The sequence below is a fragment of the Rhinoderma darwinii genome, chromosome 8, assembly GCF_050947455.1.
Source record: "Rhinoderma darwinii isolate aRhiDar2 chromosome 8, aRhiDar2.hap1, whole genome shotgun sequence".
In the NCBI taxonomy this organism is placed as follows: Eukaryota; Metazoa; Chordata; class Amphibia; order Anura; family Rhinodermatidae; genus Rhinoderma; species Rhinoderma darwinii.
Genome location: NC_134694.1, coordinates 124,521,452 through 124,542,540, shown reverse-complemented (window position 1 = coordinate 124,542,540; position 21,089 = coordinate 124,521,452). Strand labels below are relative to the sequence as shown.

Below are 21,089 nucleotides of genomic sequence, written 5' to 3'. Positions count from 1 at the left end.
AATTGAAGCTCCGGGGCCTGAATTCAAAATCTGTAACAGGGCCCCCAACTCTCACGTGGTATCTTTAATACTAGTGTCTTCTTATGTAGCAGAGGGGACTATCGTCTCCTTCGGGCTCCGGGACATGGGTGCTACCACAACCTTGGCACCCCCTGTAGTTACGAACCTGGTTCTGTCCCAAGAAGCTGAACTCCATTGGGTAATTTATAAAAACCATAAAAGTGGCGTAGAAAATGAAGACGATACGTCTGGCTGCCATATTTTCTGCATATTCTACTAATGGCCGACCAGTTTCAGATTGTGGGCGTGGCTTAATGAGTCACATGTGCAGGGATATACGGTAGATGGACGCTCAGCTATGGAGGTAGAATTTTTTTGGGGGAAACGGAAACGTAAGTGTCATTTAATTTCTTGAAAAGCACCAGTGCGACTAGAGATGAATGAAATGCAGAAAATTCACCGATTTACCAGTTTGCGCAGATCACCAAACGTCATATTATCGTAGGTAGGCGGAAAAAAACTGCAGTGCTTGGTTGAGCGGTTTTTGCTGCGTTTTTTTTGCCCGCATTCATTGCATTAGCTTCAATGGCCGTGGGCAAAAAACGTAGCGAAAAAAACACAGAGAAATAAGTGCAGGCAGTACAAAATCTGCCTCAAAATTCCTGCAAAAAAAACCTGTGTGAACAGGGCCTAAGATTGATCAAGAAATAGGATCCCCAGCAGCACAGAATATTTCAGGAGAGGAGTGTAATGATTTTGCAGGAGGTCACAGATGAAGATTTAGGTAGTGGAAGGAGCGGGGTCCCTCCAGCAGGACCAAATACTTCAGAAGAATGTTCCGATCTTGCACCGTTGATGACTATGGCGCACTCTGCAGCGCTCTCACGGTTCGCCGTATTCAGAAATCTCTAACACCGAAGGCTTATAATGATCCTAATAAACAAGTTAATGCCTCATAGCCGAGTCAGTTATAAGATAAACTAATAGTTTATTGCAGGAAAAGAAGAAAATAATGAGGTAACAAGAAGTATAAAAAGTAACACATAATAGAAAGAACTTTATCCCGTTACATGAGCCCGGAGGAGCCTCTAGGAATAAGGTCCCGTATCCACCGATGGAACGCGGCAAAGATATTTCCAGTCCATTCACCGTCAGATATTACTCAACCTGGAAAAATCCAATTACAAAGTTAAACGTCCCCTGACGGACTTGATATTTTCTTCCGGATCTGGTTACATTGTAATTTGCACTTTTCTATATCAATCATTGGAGATGACGACTCTGTGTTCCTATAGACGGGGCTGCGCCCTCATTCACACCTTCCGGTTTGTGCTCCGCAGACTTCCGGTGACAAGCGATTCCCCCAATAGAATGAACTCCACTGGTTCTGATGAATACTATCAAAGCTCGAACCATGCAGAACTGACCTTCCGCAAGATGGAGAGCTACCTGCAGCAGAAACAGCTCTGCGATGTCCTCCTGATCGCTGGAAACTACAAAATACCGGCACACAGGTAAGAGGCCAACATGCAATGACCCTCCAATCCTACGGGGGCAGTCTATACGTCAAGTATGATAACATTAAGGATACGGCCTGTTTTTGACCAAATGTTTATATCGTTTTTTAGGTCTTTCTACTTTTGCCCAAGAAAAAAACTTTGTATCGCTTCAAAGACACCTAATTATTTTTTTTACATTTCTCTAAAGCATCTTTTATTGGTGCCATTTTGGGGTACACACTATTTCTTATAGTTTTTTTTCCTTATGGGAGGCGGGATGTTCAAAAAGCAGCAACTTTACCAAAGTTATTTTTGTCTTCGTTTACGGTGTTCACCATGTGGGATAAATATCGAGTTCATTTTTTCCTACCAGTCGTTTTAAGTACGGCGATGCCAAATATATTAACTATTTTTACACTTTTTATAAAATAAAGCGCTTTGTACGGGGGAAAAAAGGAAACTTTTTTTTACTTATATCTTTTTTTGATACTTTTTGTAAACTTTTTTTGTTTTACATTTATTATGATTTATTTCAGTCCCACTATGGGACTAGAACACCAAACCTTCTGATCGCTCATTTCAATACTTTTGCAATGCATTACATGTGTCAGTGTAAGACCTCTGGCAGGGTCTCATAGGCTTCCGTGTTTCGCAGACCTGAGGTCCATTGTTAGGTCCCTGATTGCTATAGTAACCCATCGGCACCTGGCGATCACGTTTGCGGGGTACCCCACCCTCTGTCTACTGTAGATTTAATATGGCAGAGCACTTAAAGTTTAGTTCCTAAGCATCGATGTTGGACTAGGAAGACTTTGACCCCTCAGAGGAAACTATTTTAAGGGACCACCATCCCGGTATTCAGCACATGTGCACGTCCCCTCCTGTTATCATTGCACTCACCAGTCATATTATCAGGACTATTATGTTACTTGTAAGATACCCCCCCCCCCCCACGCCCCCTGGAAATAATCCCCCTCGTCCCCTACTTGCTATAGTTAATTTGTAATGGGGTTTTCTAGTGATAAACCTCTCGGGTCCTGATGCCACTTATTTCTACCACCATTTCAGCTCCAGGGTCTTCTTACCAGAGGACCCTCTAAGTCTAAGACATTTACGCCATATCCATAGGCACGCTCGCTCCGCTCTTTCCCCTTCTCCCATAGACTGGATTGGAGAGAGCCGCGTACAAGCGCTGCCTCCTCTCCATTCAGCGGATGTTGCCGCCTGCCTGATGAGATAGGGGTCAGTGGACTAAAGATTTATGGACTATCCTGAAGATACGGACAGGGATTGATCAGATGAGACCCACAAACGTAGTCCGCACGCTTCTAATATTACCCTATTGTGCAATATATCCTTTTTTCTTCAAGCCTTTCGATTATTTTTCAGGACATTTGTCAGGACACTCACTCTCGCCTGTGAATTTCTGCCCTCAGGTTGGTTCTCAGCGCAGTTTCAGACTATTTTGCTGCAATGTTCACTAATGACGTCCGCGAGGCGAAAGAGGAAGAGATAAAAATGGAAGGAGTGGACCCCGATGCCCTTAAAGCCCTTGTACATTATGCTTATACAGGTAATGATCAGCTTTAGACTTCTATCTCATATTTATAGGGGAATTCTCAGAATCAACATTTATCACTAGAGATGAGAAAATCAGGTCTACACAAAGAAATGTTTTTCAGACCTGAAACCAATTTTGGGAAACTTGCTTCTCTCCATTTATCACATATCCACAGTTTAGGTGATAATTGTCTGACCCCTGGGACACCCACCGACCACTAGAACGAGTGTACCGAGACCCCCATTCCTGCTCTCCTTACTTCAGGGGGGTGCAGTGAAGAGGAATAGGAGGCTCAGGACCCCATTTTAGTGATTTTAGTTCTCAGCAGCAATCAAACCTATCCTGTGAATAGGGGATAAATATTGATTCTGAGTATACCCCTTTAACAGTTGCCTTACCGACCTGCGCTTTTAGGGCAAAGCCCCACGTGGCGGAATTTCTCTTGATTTCCACTGCGGATACTCCGCAGCGTTAATCCGCAGCGGAGCCGTTTCTCCATTGCCTTCCACTTCTTTTTAGTAGGCTTCGTTTAGACGAGGCTGAAAATTCCGCTGCGGAGCATAGGCTGCGGTGCGGACGTGTGGCGGACTGGTTGCGGACTCATGGCGGAATTTCTCCATTGACTTCAATGGAGATTCTAATTTCCGCAATGAAGTCCGCAGCTGTCATGCACATGTTATGTGTGCTGCGGATGCATCTTGCTTTTTTGACATGGCATTTCTTCATTCTGGCTGGACCTATGTATTTCTAGGTCTACAGCCAGACTGAGGAAGTCAATGGGGCTCCCGGAATTACGCGAGCGTTGCTAGGAGACGTCAGTAAATAGACACTGTCCAGGGTGCTGAAAGAGTTAAGCGATCGGCAGTAACTGTTTCTGCCCCCTGGACAGTGACTACCGATCCCAATATACAGCAACCTGTCAAAAAAATAGAAGTTCATACTTACCGAGAACTCCCTGCTTCTGTCTCCAGTCCGGCCTCCCAGGATGACGTTTCAGTCTAAGTGACGGCTGCAGCCAATCACAGGCTGCAGCGGTCACATGGACTGCCGCGTCATCCAGGGAGGTCGGGCTGGATGCCGAAAGAGGGACGCATCACCAAGACAACGGCCGGTAAGTATGAAATTCGTTTACTTTCACTAGGGAAAGTGCTGTCCCTTCTCTCTATCCTGCACTGATAGAGAGAAGGGAAGCTCTTTTACCGCAGTCCGCAGCAGCTAGTCCGCATCAATTTACTGCACATTTTGGGCAGATCCGCAACAGAATCTGCAACGCAGATTCTGTGCGGCATTGATGCGGACAGCAGCGGAGGAAAACTGCCACGTGGGGCAGTGCCCTTAAAACCAATAACAGACTGTGAGCGTCTGGTCAGAGTCAGGAGGTGGCGGCACAGCTGCATTTTAGTAAAATCTAGATTTATATGTACATGCAAAAATTAAAAATTTCATTAGTTTGAAATTTTCAGTTACTTGGCATCTTGGCCGACTAAAGTGTCGTGGAATGTGTCAGTAATTGGTCAGGGCATATGGAGATATTACAACACTATGATCTAACGTCAATGTCTTCAAAGCCTCTAAAAATGACAGGTTCCCCCACAAGACAATGCCCACTCCCCCTGTAACTACAGAAAAACTGATCAAACTAAACATAGAAATAATCTGCAGCAAATCCAAAGCATGTGGCCCCCTCCCCCAATGTGAGAGACGCACTGAGTGTGTAACACTAATGGAGATAGTAGTGGACCCACCATCATACAGTGGACCCTGGCATTAGCTTGTTCTTGCTGGAGGTTGATGCTGACCCTGTATAAGCTACATTAGATATACTGTGTATTGGATACATGAGATTTATGAGATACGTTAGTAAGATGAGACACACCAGATATAACGTTCCTCGTTTGCGGTCTTAATAAAATATAATCAGTATATTCCAGTCCGGATCTCGTAAAAGTCTCCCCATGACTGAATATTTGTGAATCTCCATCAGTAGAGAAAACACGTCCGCCGAGTCATCCCTACACAGCGCCTAAACAACCGCCCGTATGGAAAGTGAGACAAGCCCCAAAGCATCAGCCCAAAAATAGAAATGCTCCAGTTTATGTTAATGCCGTCTTAAAAACTAAAGACCCTCTTACACTGGCCAATTATCGGCAAACGAGCGCTCATTGAATGCGCGCTCCCGATAATAGCCCTGTATAAACAGCGCAGTGATCAGCAGATGAACGTAATGTAGTAGATGTCACCTGCAGTCCTATGTAACACCACAGATAACACAGTGATAACTCTCTGATTACAGATAATGTAGTGGATGTCACCTGCAGTCCTATGTAACACCACAGATAACACAGTGATAACTCTCTGAGTACAGATAATGTGGTAGATGTTACCTGCAGTCCTATGTAACACCACAGACAACACAGTGATAACTCTCTGAGTACAGATAATGTAGTAGTGTTACCTGCAGTCCTATGTAACACCACAGATAACACAGCGATAACTCTCTGAGCACAGATAATGCAGTAGTGTTACCAGCAGTCCCATGTAACACCACAGATAACAGTGATAACTCTGAGTACAGATAATGTAGTAGTGTTACCTGCAGTCCTATGTAACACCACAGATAACACAGTGATAACTCTCTGAGTACAGATAATGTAGTAGATGTTACCTGCAGTCCTATGTAACACCACAGATAACACACAGTGATAACTCTCTGAGTACAGATAATGTAGTAGTGTTACCTGCAGTCCTATGTAACACTACAGATAACACAGTGATAACCCTCTGAGTACAGATAATGTAGTAGATGTTACCTGCAGTCCTATGTAACACCACAGATAACACAGTGATAACTCTCTGAGTACAGATAATGTAGTAGATTTTACCTGCAGTCCTATGTAACACCACAGATAACACAGTGATAACTCTCTGAGTACAGATAATGTAGTAGATTTTACCTGCAGTCCTATGTAACACCACAGATAACAGTGATAACTCTCTGATTACAGATAATGTAGTAGTGTTACCTGCAGTCCTATGTAACACCACAGATAACACAGTGATAACCCTCTGAGTACAGATAATGTAGTAGATGTTACCTGCAGTCCTATGTAACGCAACAGATAACACACCCTGAGTACAGATAATGTAGTACATGTTACCTGCAGTCCTATGTAACGCCACAGATAACACACTCTGAGTACAGATAATGTAGTACATGTTACCTGCAGTCCTATGTAACGCCACGGATAACACACTCTGTGTACAGATAATGGCCGCTATTCAATAAAGTTTAGTCTTTTTAATTTTGCCTTTTTTAATCCTTACAAATATTAAAGGAAATTTAAAAAGCAAAATCTGACAGATTTCTTGCTCAAATTGGGCCAAAAAACAAGTGTACATGTCGTGCGCCAAATGTATTATGTGTTTTACGCACTTTGTGCACCTCAGTTTTGAAAAGTGTTTAGAAAGGGGCGTGGCTTATAGGAGTCATCAAATGTGCCAGATTTATGACGTGCACCATTTTTTCTGAGCAAAATATTGTTGTAAAGTAAACGAGTCATAAAGGGGAAGAAGAAATAGAAAAGTGTCTAACATGTCTAGCAAGATACGTCAAATTTATCATACAGCGTGAGCCACTCTTATATTTGGCGCAGTTTCTGCCTGTCTGGTCCTGTCTATTTTTACGTCAGTATTAATCTTCCTGACCCGTTGTGTTTTTTTCTGCTCTTTTTACAAAGCTGCAAGATCAAAAATAAAAGCAATAACCGCAGATCAGTGCCGCCACATCTCATCACCGCCATATTCTTTCCCAGTTAAGAGTTGAATTCCCCTGGTAGATTCTGAAAGGTTTTCTTCTATCCACAAACATAAGACTCGGCGGATTCCTGCTCCACCGAGACCCCACAGGACAACTCTCACCTTCTGGACGCCAAACACATTTCCTCTCCCGTGATAAAGAGCTTTTCTTACACCTTGAAATTGCTGCTTGTCCCTTACACTGAACCGATGTAGAGGAGGACGCAGAGAAACGGACAGAGAAAAAGGTCAAAGGAAGGACAAGAGGAAACCACAACAATCTTATAATGTAATAATGATAGAATGCAATATAGTAATAAAAGTCATAAAATAAAATAATAATTATAATAGTAGAATGTAACATAGTAATAACAACAATCATAAAATAATAATAAATAATAAGAATAAAATATAGTAATAATAACAATCATAAAAAAGAGAAGAATAGAATGTAATATAGTATAGGAAAAAAACAATCATATAATGTAATAATAATGGAATGTCATATAGTAATAACAATCGTAGGAAACAAACTAATAATAGAATGTAATACAGTAATAACCACAATCATATAACAACAATCATATATAATAATAATAATAGAATAGATTATAATAATATTAATCATAGAAAATAGAAAAATAGAATGTAATATAGTATAGTAAAAACAACAATCATAAAATAAAAAATAGAGAGTATTTAATAATAATAATAATAATAATAATAATAATAATAATAATAGAATGTAATATAGTAATAATAACAATCATAAAATAATAGTAGAAAGTAATATTGAATAAAAATAACACCCAGATCCTGATGCCTGAGGGGGGGGGGGGACCCTCTGCCACATAAGAGGGCACCAGTATTATTAATGGCACATGTTAGGTGGGGGACTTGTTCTAAATTCTGCATTGCGGACCCTTTTGACTGGACAAGGATAGAAATAGATGTTCTGAGTAAGTATTTACTTAGAGAAGAATCTTCCTTTACAGCTCAGGCGCGTACATGAGAGGCGGATACACTGTACCAAATAGCAGAGTAATTGCAGGAAAGGCCAGCACCTGATTTCCATATAAATCCAGTTACAAACTCCACACCAGATGGGTTCAAACACTGACACATTCAGGGGTGAGGGCCCTTATTCTGCGGATATAATGGAGGAAGCCGGATTATTCCTCTTAGGGCATGACCACACATGGCGGAATTCCTCCGCAACTGTCCGCATCAATGCCGCACAGAATCTGCGTTGCAGATTCTGCAGCGGATCTGCACAAAATGTGCAGAAAATTGATGCGGACTGGCCGCTGCGGACTGCAGGAAAAGTGCTTCTCTTCTCCCTATTCAGTGCAGGATAGAGAGAAGGGACAGCACTTTCCCTAGTGAAAGTCAAAGAATTTCATACTTACCGCCCGTTGTCTTGGTGACGCGTCCCTCTTTCGGCATCCGGCCCGACCTCCCTGGATGACGCTCCAGTCCATGTGACCGCTGCAGCCTGTGCTTGGCCTGTGATTGGCTGCAGCCGTCACTTACACTGAAACGTCATCCTGGGAGGCCGGACTGGAGACAGACGCAGGGAGTTCTCGGTAAGTATGAACTTATATTTTTTTTTACAGATACATGTATATTGAGATCGGTAGTCACTGTCCCGGGTGCAGAAACAGTTACTGCTGATCGCGTAACTCTTTCAGCACCCTGGACAGTGACTATTTACAGACGTCTCCTAGCAACGCTCCCGTCATTACGGGAGCCCCATTGACTTCCTCAGTCTGGCTGTAGACCTAGAAATACATAGGTCCAGCCAGAATGAAGAAATGTCATGGTAGTAAAAACAATACGCTCCGCAGCACACATAAGATCTGCGGACTTCATTGCGGAATTTTGACTCTCCATTGAAGTCAATGGAGAAATTCCGCCATGAGTCCGCAACCAGTCCGCCACTGCTCCGCAACAGACAGAGCATGCTGCGGACACCAAATTCCGCTCCGCAGCCTATGCTCCGCAGCGGAATTGTACGCATCGTGTAAACGAACACTGCTAAATTAAAGTGAAAGTCAATGGAGAAACGGCTCCGCTGCGGATTAACGCTGCGGAGTGTCCGCAGCGGAATTTAAGTGAAATTCCGCTATGTGTGAACCCGCCCTTACACGGCGCTCTATGCAGCAGGTGCGGAGGATGAGGCTGCGCTGCATTCATCTGTCAGTCACTGGCTGCCCCAAACACAGAGCGGCTGCCACTGCCTTGTGTTAAAATTACATCTGTGAATTACAATGTATACGAGGAATGAAACCTATTGACGAGCGCAGGAAGTGTCCGGTGTCAGAGCGGTGCCCGGAATACGAGAGCAGAGGAAAAAACGCATCCAGGATGTTCTGCAACAATGTGAGGGAAAGAATTCGCTCACATAATCCCCATCATTGTATAGTCATGAGCAACATCCAAAGTGCACACAGGGAGCTCCAACACTGGCTATCTATCTATCTATCTATCTATCTATCTATCTATCTATCTATCTATCTATCTATCTATCTATCTATCTATCTATCTATCTATCTATCTCACATCTATTATCTATCTTCCTTATTTTTCAAGTCTTATGTCTCTTCCATGAACTTGGCTAAGGTCTCTTCTTTATGGATTTGGTTATGAATTAGCAGTAAAACCTAAAGTGTTGCTCCATTAATAGTTAATAAAAAAATATGTCTCCCTCTGATCCCCACGTTAGTTTTTACATAAAATAAGGTTACAGTAGAGGTTGAGTCACTGTTTATATATACAGTATGACAATACTCCTGTATTGATCCTGAGTTACATCCTGTGTTATACTCCAGAGCTGCACTCACTATTCTGCTGGTGGAGTCATTGTGTACATACATTACATTACTTATCCTGTATTAATCCTGAGTTACATCCTGTATTATACTCCAGAGCTGCACTCACTATTCTGCTGGTGGAGTCACTGTGTACATACATTACATTACTTATCCTGTACTGATCCTGAGTTACATCTTGTATTATACTCCAGAGCTGCACTCACTATTCTGCTGGTGGAGTCACTGTGTACATATATTACTTATCCTGTACTGATCCTGAGTTACATCCTGTATTATACTCCAGAGCTGCACTCACTATTCTGCTGGTGGAGTCACTGTGTACATACATTACTTATCCTGTACAGATCCTGAGTTATATCCAGTATTATACTCCAGAGCTGCACTCACTATTCTGATGGTGGAGTCACTGTGTACATACATTACATTACTTATCCTGTACTGATCCTGAGTTACATCCTGTATTATACTCCAGAGCTGCAATCACTATTCTGCTGGTGGAGTCACTGTGTACATACATTACATTACTTATCCTGTACTGATCCTGAGTTACATCCTGTATTATACTCCAGAGCTGCACTCACTATTCTGCTGGTGGGGTCACTGTGTACATACATTACTTATCTTGTACTGATCCTGAGTCACATCCTGTATTATACTCCAGAGCTGCACTCACTATTCTGGTGGTGGAGTCACTGTGCACATACATTACATTACTTATCCTGTACTGATCCTGAGTTATATCCTGTATTATATTGCAGAGCTGCACTCACTATTCTGCTGGTTGAGTCACTGTGTACATACATTACATTACTTATCCTGTACTGATCCTGTGTTACATCCTGTATTATACACCAGAGCTGCACTCACTATTCTGCTGGTTGAGTCACTGTGTACATACATTACTTTACTTAACCTGTACTGATCCGGAGTTATATCCTGTATTATACTCCAGAGCTGCACTCACTATTCTGCTGGTTGAGTCACTGTGTACATACATTACTTTACTTAACCTGTACTGATCCGGAGTTATATCCTGTATTATACTCCAGAGCAGCACTCACTATTCTGCTGGTGGAGTCACTTTTTTGTGTTTTTTTTAAAGGTATTTTAGAACTCAAGGAAGACACCATAGAAAGTTTGCTGGCGGCTGCATGTCTTCTTCAGCTTTCCCAAGTTATAGAAGTCTGCTGCAACTTTCTTATGAAGCAGCTTCATCCCTCCAACTGCCTGGGGATTCGGTCATTTGGAGACGCACAAGGCTGTGTGGAGCTCTTGCGGGTGGCTCACAGCTACACTATGGTAAGATTCCCAAAAGAATGTCCATATACAGAAACAGAATTCAGCTGTGTGCGCTTAACGTGGAGTACTGGCACCGCCATGGGTTTAGCTTTGATCCCATTAAGGACATTTTTTTTCTCTGAGGATTTGTTGCAATGTATCAGTTCAGGTAATGTTTCAGTCTTGAGTACAGGTCAGGGGAAACATTTGTGCTGCTGTGTTTAGTTACAGAGGATTGCCCTGATACTCCGTAAAATCCTTTTTAGCTTTGTGAGCAGGACTAGGTTCAGAAGAGTTGTCACCCTATCGGTAAAAGAAGAAAGGCCCTATTCACTGACAGAAAGCAGAGAAAATGTATTTTTAGTAAGTGACAGAACTATGATTAGGACTAGACTAAGGCTAAGACTAGACCATGTGACCCAGTACAAAGTAAGAAGGACACTCAGACAGTAAGGAACGCGCCACGATGGTGCCGTTACACTGGGATCACCTCTGATATCCTGTATCCTCAGAGCAGCATGCTGCAGGATGTGGAGTCCATGACACTTGTTGTGATACCCACAGTACAAATACCATTAATCAGGCAGATAAACATGGCCGCCGCATCCTGCCCCCTATACTGACCCACATTATAAACGCAGGAAGTGAAATCCTTGTGGAAGGGATGAAAATAGTCACTTGTGACAGACAGAGAAGCATCTGGAGGGAGATAGCAGACAGGAAGCCGCCATTACTTCTCCCAGCCGGAGCTTCTCTCTCACATCCGTGTCCTGTATCTTTAAAATAAGCAACTTGCAAAAAACACAACTCCGAAGAAAAAAAGAACAATGACAACACACCGTGATAACTTTCTGAGTACAGATAATGTAGTAGTGTTACCTGCAGTCCTATGTAACACCACAGATAACACAGTGATAACTCTCTGAGTACAGATAATGTAGTAGTGTTACCTGCAGTCCTATGTAACACCACAGATAACACAGTGATATCTCTCTGAGTACAGATAATGTAGTAGTGTTACCTGCAGTCCTATGTAACACCACAGATAACACAGTGCTAACTTTCTGAGTACAGATAATGTAGTAGTGTTACCTGCAGTCCTATGTAACACCACAGATAACACACAGTGATAACTTTCTGAGTACAGATAATGTAGTAGTGTTACCTTCAGTCCTATGTAACACCACAGATAACACAGTGATAACTCTCTGAGTACAGATAATGTAGTAGTGTTACCTGCAGTCCTATGTAACACCACAGATAACACAGTGATATCTCTCTGAGTACAGATAATGTAGTAGTGTTACCTGCAGTCCTATGTAACACCACAGATAACACAGTGATAACTTTCTGAGTACAGATAATGTAGTAGTGTTACCTGCAGTCCTATGTAACACCACAGATAACACAGTGATAACTCTCTGAGTACAGATAATGTAGTAGTGTTACCTGCAGTCCTATGTAACACCACAGATAACACAGTGATAACTTTCTGAGTACAGATAATGTAGTAGTGTTACCTGCAGTCCTATGTAACACCACAGATAACACAGTGATAACTCTCTGATTACAGATAATGTAGTAGTGTTACCTGCAGTCCTATGTAACACCACAGATAACACACAGTGATAACTCTCTAACTACAGAGAATGTAGTAGATGTTACCTGCAGTCCTATGTAACACTAGAGATAACACACAGTGATAACTCTCTGAGTACAGATAATGTAGTAGTGTTACCTGCAGTCCTATGTAACACCACAGATAACACAGTGATATCTCTCTGAGTACAGATAATGTAGTAGTGTTACCTGCAGTCCTATGTAACACCACAGATAACACAGTGATAACTTTCTGAGTACAGATAATGTAGTAGTGTTACCTGCAGTCCTATGTAACACCACAGATAACACAGTGATAACTCTCTGAGTACAGATAATGTAGTAGTGTTACCTGCAGTCCTATGTAACACCACAGATAACACAGTGATAACTTTCTGAGTACAGATAATGTAGTAGTGTTACCTGCAGTCCTATGTAACACCACAGATAACACAGTGATAACTCTCTGATTACAGATAATGTAGTAGTGTTACCTGCAGTCCTATGTAACACCACAGATAACACACAGTGATAACTCTCTAACTACAGAGAATGTAGTAGATGTTACCTGCAGTCCTATGTAACACTAGAGATAACACACAGTGATAACTCTCTGAGTACAGATAATGTAGTAGTGTTACCTGCAGTCCTATGTAACACCACAGATAACACAGTGATAACTCTCTGAGTACAAATAATGTAGTAGATGTTACCTGCAGTCCTATGTAACACCACCGATAACACAGTGATAACTCTCTGAGTACAGATAATGTAGTAGATGTTACCTGCAGTCCTATGTAACACCACAGATAACACACAGTGATAACTCTCTGAGTACAGATAATGTAGTAGATGTTACCTGCAGTCCTATGTAACACCACAGATAACACAGTGATAACTCTCTGCGTACAGATAATGTAGTAGTGTTACCTGCAGTCCTATGTAACACCACAGATAACACAGTGATAACTCTCTGAGTACAGATAATGTAGTAGATGTTACCTGCAGTCATATGTAACACCACAGATAACACAGTGATAACTTTCTGAGTACAGATAATGTAGTAGATGTTACCTGCAGTCCTATGTAACACCACAGATAACACAGTGATAACTCTCTGAGTACAGATAATGTAGTAGATGTTACCTGCAGTCCTATGTAACACCACAGATAACACAGTGATAACTCTCTGGGTACAGATAATGTAGTAGTGTTACCTGCAGTCCTATGTAACACCACAGATAACACAGTGATAACTCTCTGATTACAGATAATGTAGTAGATGTTACCTGCAGTCCTATGTAACACCACAGATAACACAGTGATAACTCTCTGAGTACAGATAATGTAGTAGATGTTACCTGCAGTCTTATGTAACACCACAGATAACACACAGTGATAACACTCTGAGTACAGATAATGTAGTAGATGTTACCTGCAGTCCTATGTAACACCACAGATAACACAGTGATAACTCTCTGTGTACAGATAATGTAGTAGATGTTACCTGCAGTCCTATGTAACGCTACAGATAATACACAGTGATAACTCTCTGAGTAAAGATAATGTAGTAGATGTTACCTGCAGTCCTATGTAACACCACAGATAACACAGTGATAACTCTCTGAGTACAGATAATGTAGTAGATGTTACCTGCAGTCCTATGTAACACCATAGATAACACACAGTGATCACTCACTGAGTACAGATAATGTAGTAGATGTTACCTGCAGTCCTATGTAACACTACTGATAATACACAGTGATAACTCTCTGAGTACAGATAATGTAGTGGATGTTACCTGCAGTCCTATGTAACACCATTGATAACACAGTGATAACGCTCTGATTACAGATAATGAAGTAGATGTTATACCTGCAGTCCTATGTAACACCACAGATAACACACAGTAATAACTCTCTGAGTACAGATAATGTAGTAGTGTTACCTGCAGTCCTATGTAACACCACAGATAACACAGTGATAACTCTCTGAGTACAGATAATGTAGTAGATGTTTCCTGCAGTCCTATGTAACACCATAGATAACACACAGTAATAACTCTCTGAGTACAGATAATGTAGTAGTGTTACCTGCAGTCCTATCTAACACCACAGATAACACAGTGATAACTCTCTGAGTACAGATAATGTAGTATATGTTACCTGCAGTCCTATGTAACACCACAGATAACACAGTGATAAGTCTCTGAGTACAGATAATGTAGTAGATGTTGCCTGCAGTCCTATGTAACACCACAGATAACACAGGGATAACTCTCCGAGTACAGATAATGTAGTAGATGTTACCTGCAGTCCTATGTAACACCGCAGATAACACAGTGATAACTCTCTGATTACAGATAATGTAGTAGTGTTACCTGCAGTCCTGTGTAACACCATAGATAACACATTGATAACTCTCTGAGTACAGATAATGTAGACGTGTTACCTGCAGTCCTATGTAACACCACAGATAACACAGTGATAACTCTCTGAGTACAGACACTTTACTTTGGGTAATTCGAGGTTAAACCGCTGAATGGGGCTGATTCTACAACAAGTCCAATAATTTCTGAAAAATATCCTCCGCATATGAATATACCGTTAGGCCTCACGCATATCTTGGGTATTTGCTAGGGAATTTGTGTCTCAATTTTGTATTCGGAAATTCTGCATCATATCAAAATAGCAGGAAAGTGGATGAGATTTGTTCATCCAGGAAAACCTGATCCGTCTCCAGATAAAACTGAACCTTTTTCAGATTTCTAATTAAAAAATTGTAGAGACAAGAAGAAAAAGCACGGCGCCACATAGTGCAGATAAACCAGGCGGGTAAAATTGAGAACATATAGTAATATTCTCACCCGAGTACGATACATCCAAGCTTAAATGAATAAATCCAGTGTGTACTGCTGCCAAGACCCAGGACCGGTTAACTGTCCGGTAACCGCGATAAATGGTAGAAGCAAGGAGAAAAAGGATCGAGTCTTTGGAAGGCGCTGCTACACTTCAAATGAATAAAGGGGACGTGAAAGAAGATGATCACGTAAACGAAGGAGATGTTCAACTATTTCATAATAAAAATGATAACAGTGGCAACGCGTTTCAATGCTGAATAAGCATCTTCCTCAGGCCATCTGGCTTATTCAGCATTGAAACGCGTTGCCACTGTTCTCATTTTTATTATGAAATAGTTGAACATCTCCTTCATTTACGTGATCACCTTCTTTCACGTCCCCTTTATTCATTTGAAGTGTAGCAGCGCCTTCCAAAGACCCGTTCCTTTTTCTCCTTGCTTCTACCAATTAAGAAATTGGGAAACTTTGTTTCCATTCCGTTGAATGTCACAGGGATAAACAGTAAAAAGTTAAATACCAGGATGACATTTGAGAAATTACTAACGGCGCGGAGCGGCCATTCCCTGTTTTCGCTGCTTATCGTGCACAAAGATTCTTTAGTTTAAATTCATCACTTATCATTTCTGATTAATATTAAATAGCGCAAAAGTCATCAAAATTGCTGCCTCTGCCCCTCATCATCAGGAGAAGGAACACCAGCCGAAATCAGGAATTGACTGAACACCCCATGAGGGTTTTCTGTGAATACATTTTAGTTACTGGATAATGAATTGTTCTTTAGCTTTTCATTAGACTTTGTGCTTCAATTCCTTATCCTTTTAAAAGGTCTCTGCTTGCTGTCAGTGCATTGTAAATCCAGAGGAAGCAAAACCCTCATGAGCCAAAAGCTCCATCTTTATAGTGTGACTGCTCTTACAGTAGAGGTTCCATAGTGTGACTGCTCTTACAGTAGAGGTTCCATAGTGTGACTGCTCTTACAATAGAGGGTCCATAGTGTGACTGATCTTACAGTAGAGGGTCCATAGTGTGACTGATCTTACAGTAGAGGCTCCATAGTGTGACCGTTCTTACAGTATAGGGTCCATAGTGTGACTGCTCTTACAGTAGAGGTTCCATAGTGTGGCTGCTCTTACAGTAGAGGCTCCATAGTGTGACTGATCTTACAGTAGAGGTTCCATAGTGTGACTGCTCTTACAGTAGAGGTTCAATAGTGTCACTGCTCTTACAGTAGAGGTTCCATAGTGTGACTGCTCTTACAGTAGAGGCTCCATAGTGTGACTGCTCTTACAGTAAAGGTTCCATAGTGTGACTGCTCTTACAGTAGAGGCTCCATAGTGTGACTGCTCTTACAGTAGAGGCTCCATAATGTGACTGCTCTTACAGTAGAGGTTCCATAGTGTGACTAATCTTATACTAGAGGTTCCATAGTGTGACTGCTCTTACAGTAGAGGTTCCATAGTGTGACTGCCCTTACAGTAGAGGCTCCATAGTGTGACTGATCTTACAGTAGAGGTTCCATAGTGTGACTGCTCTTACATTAGAGGTTCCATAGTGTGACTGCTCTTACAGTAGAGGGTGCATAGTGTGACTGCTCTTACAGTAGAGGTTCCATAGTGTGACTGCTCTTACAGTACAGGTTCCATAGTGTGACTTCTCTAACAGTAGAGGTTCCATAGTGTGACTGCTCTTACAGTAGAGGCTCCATAGTGTGACTGCTCTTACTGTAGAGGTTCCATAATGTGACTGCTCTTACAGTAGAGGTTCCATAGTGTGGCTGCTCTTACAGTAGAGGCTCCATAGTGTGACTGCTCTTACAGTAGAGATTCCATAGTGTGACTGCTCTTACAGTAGATAACGAAGGATAACGAAAAATCAGAATGCAGTTGTGAACACAGCCTTAGTATCATCTGAAAAAACTGATATTTTATTGTGAAATCCCTCTACAAGGTCATTAATATATTAAAAAGGTTCCAGTACTGCCCCCTGTGGTGCTCCACTAGTTACTGTGACCCAAACTTTGCATGTTCCATTAAAGGGGTTGTCCTCAAATCGACAATTATACAAAAAATACAGAGTATTCTTATTAAAGGAATATTTACAGAATCGACAATTATCTATCCACAGGATCGGGGCTTCACTGCCATGACCACCACCGATCACAAGAATGGGCGTCCCAAAACCCCAGATCCTCCTCGGTGCACCCACAGCAGTGAGGAGAAGCCTAAATGGAGAAAGCACTTGACACTCTGTTAACACCCTTGACGCACTAGGATGTGCCGGTACGTCCTGGTGGGGAGCATGCTCACGTCTGAGCGCTCTCCATACACTGCGGATGCCAGTTGTGTATTATAGCTGCCACCTCGCACCAACGGTCAGGAAAAGAAATCGCTCTAATCATGGCCGTTTAACTGACAGGGTAAACGTCATTTTTTCCCTGTTATCTCACACCGAATAACCACCTCTGTAAATTGAAAACTGAAAGCATGCACGGAAAAAGGTACACCAGACAGACAAGTGTTGGTAGACATCTTTCCCTCAGTCAAGTAGGCAGTAAACTGAAACTTTTTATTGAACAAAGAAAAGAAACACAAAACTCCTCCCTAGAGATGTGGGACGTGCTTAAGCCCCCTGGCTCCTCAGCTGTAAGTTCTTCTGTACACTCCTCTTGCATTCCAGGGGCGGTGTCTCCATAGGCGTGCCCCTGATATATTCTCCATTTTGTTAGATTCCAGTTCTTTGTGTAATATACTGATATATACATACATATATGCGAGGATAATATTTTTGCAAACAATATACATGGTAATGATCCCTGACAGTCCCCCCTAAAAATATTATTACTTTATCCCTGAGTCTTGCCTAGCAACCTACCACTGACCACTCGAACCAGGCGGGTAGGGTTTTGGATTTCTTCACCAGCTTGAGACGAGCTACTCCTTATGAGTAACCCCCCTTTGTACCTGGACTTCCAAGGTTTCGGAGTGGTCCTAACTGTCCCTATTCTCCTCAGTATACAGGATGGTTGTCTTGGTATAATCTACAAACCGCTGCTGGTTGTAATATATATAATTAATCCAGTCTACATTTCATTAATGGTAATAATTGTCGCACTGTCACTTACTGTCCTAATGGGACTTTTACTCCTGCAGATATAACAGGTCATGGGCAGCATCTTCCCCAAACCTAAAGACCCCCGGGTAACATGACCTCCGGGCTCTCATTTCTGCCATGTACTTCTTACATATGAGTGACAACAACCAGTGACCTCCACATAAACCTCCTCAGATCGTAATTTGCAGTGCCGCAGCATATCTACATACATTATAATTATAAACCTCAGACAATATAAACAATAGAGCCTCAACTAATAATATAATGCTATCAACAATCTCATGCTATCACCCTCAGGTTTTGGGTCCCATCAGTTCATTGCCAGTCCTGTACATCATCTTCTTCTTCTGTCTTCTGTGGAGTCAGACTGCACAGTGGGGGATTTATTACTATCCTCCACCTGGTCACTTACTTATTAAAACACTTGATACTGCTGACGGATTCACTCTGGTCTTTGGTCTTTACTTTGATCTTTTCAGATGTCATCAGGACTTGGTTTGGTCCTTCTCATCTGTCAGACACCGTCTCTCTTAGTATACGTCACCGGGCTGTACATAGCACCTCATGATGTGAGCCTGGGGTGAGTTCCCACGTAGACGGATTAGTGGAGTTTTATTGTGACTACCACAAACCCTCCGTATCTGTCATCTTCCTCCGGTAAGTTACTTGTCTGGGCGGCTGCTTAGAATTGTGACACTGCCATCAGTTCATGATAAACGCGTTGTATTGGCTCAGGCTGCGCCTGCTGCATCTCAGTGATGGAGTTCATCATATTAAAAGTCTTTTAGTTCATGTTTACTGGCACTTGCCGGGGACCCCCAACCCTTGTCAATTGCTAAAATAAATACTAATCTGGTGATAACATCATCCCCATACACTATAAACGTTGTTCTAAGTACATACAATAATAATGACAGGCCCTTAAACGACAAACAAACACCTTTATGTAAGAAAAACGTCTCTGTTACACTGGACAGGGCACCTAGAAAATGTGTAATTATTGGGTACATTATATTTGCACTTGGTGTTTACACTTTCCAGCAGGATTTATACCTTATTCTCAGCTAATTACCTGGAACAGCTGCTATTCACAGAAATATACACAGATTCCACATGTTTATCTGACAAGTGTCTCAAACCAATTTTTTCCTACTCTGGTTCATTCTACCTGGGAAGGCCTCTCAAGGTCTGTTCTCTTCGTGGGAGGCAGGTATGATAAGGTTGGCACCGGTCTGCCAGGACTGTTCTGTAGGCAAATCAAACAGCTCTAACAGAATTTACCACCATCAGCTGTAAAACCTGGGACATACCAATTAGATCTTACCACATCGATCCTTGCAGTCTTGGGGCATATGTGAGGTCACACACCATCAATGCAAGTGCCATCAAGAGTGCCTTGGGTGGTACCGGTTTACCTTCCTTTATCCGTCCACATTCTGTCAGAATCTGGTTCTCACGCCTTCCGCTCCCAGTTGGACTCTTCCTGTGGAGAACAATCTTTTCAACGCATAATCAGTAATTGATCTTAATCAGATAATTAATTTGAAGAAAAACATTAACAAATAACATCTTTACATTAAACGTTCACATTGAGCAGTAACTAGAAGTGATACATGCAAACTCATTTTACTTCTTAATATATATCTATACATACACATATACACTGCACAGAATTCTCTGCTCTAAAATTTTCCTTTCACAACAAAAATATTTTCAAATGGGAATCTACTTGCACCGTGAAGTTCTCATTTACACAAACATAATACTGACGCCTCCAATAGTCCAATGCTAAGGCTGGTCCAGAACTTTACATAAAACTTAACCTCAGTATTTAATATTCCCACTAAACTTTTTGAATATCGTTATTAAACAAACTTTGGGACAACAGCTGGAGAACTGCTGACATCTTATCATTGTACAAACACCAGGTCAATACTTGGGATAAGCACTGTTCCACTGTCACTACACACAACGTCTGCAGTGGGGTAGATACCGGCCGGGCTTCAGGCCCCCCTGAGAACAGGTCTACACACACGAGCACATTGTCATACACTTCTACCTCGGGTAGTTGTATCTTCTGCAGTCGCTGGGACGGGTAATCTGGCCGGACTGCACTTTTCACAGGTACCTTTGCTGTTTTACCTATGTCATGCCGTGCGTACATCATGCCGGCTGCTACAAACCTAGTGGTGGCATTATTGTATCCAGGGACAAGCCAATTAACTGACACCTGGCCGCACATACCCTTGTTGTCTGGTCTGTCTTCTCTTGCTCTCTCAATTGGCTTACCCGATGATCCAATAAAGTTCCTACTACCAATGGGCCCATAATTGTGGGCGATGCCAAAAACGTACCTAGAGTCAGTGTAAATGTCGGCCGTCTTACCTTCTGCCAGGTTACAGCCTCAGCGAGCACCTCCAGCTCTGCTCCTTGAGATGAATGAGAAGGTGAGAGTGGTTTCCGGATAATTTACCTGGTGCCTCGTATCCTGTACATACTGTATATAATCAAGTATTTCTACATTACAAATTTACATTAAAACCCATGTCACA

At 42.0% G+C, this 21,089-nt stretch overlaps 1 protein-coding gene across 1 annotated transcript in view; it reads left to right on the top strand.

Moving 5' to 3' along the window:
• Positions 1-21,089, top strand: part of KLHL4 (kelch like family member 4) — a 101,061-nt gene that overhangs the window by 61,031 nt on the left and 18,941 nt on the right. Inside the window, exons 2-4 of the mRNA XM_075836727.1 lie at positions 1,341-1,514; positions 2,936-3,072; positions 10,792-10,988. Coding sequence (XP_075692842.1) covers positions 1,341-1,514; positions 2,936-3,072; positions 10,792-10,988 — 508 coding nt within the window. The remainder of the gene's footprint in view (positions 1-1,340; positions 1,515-2,935; positions 3,073-10,791; positions 10,989-21,089) is intronic.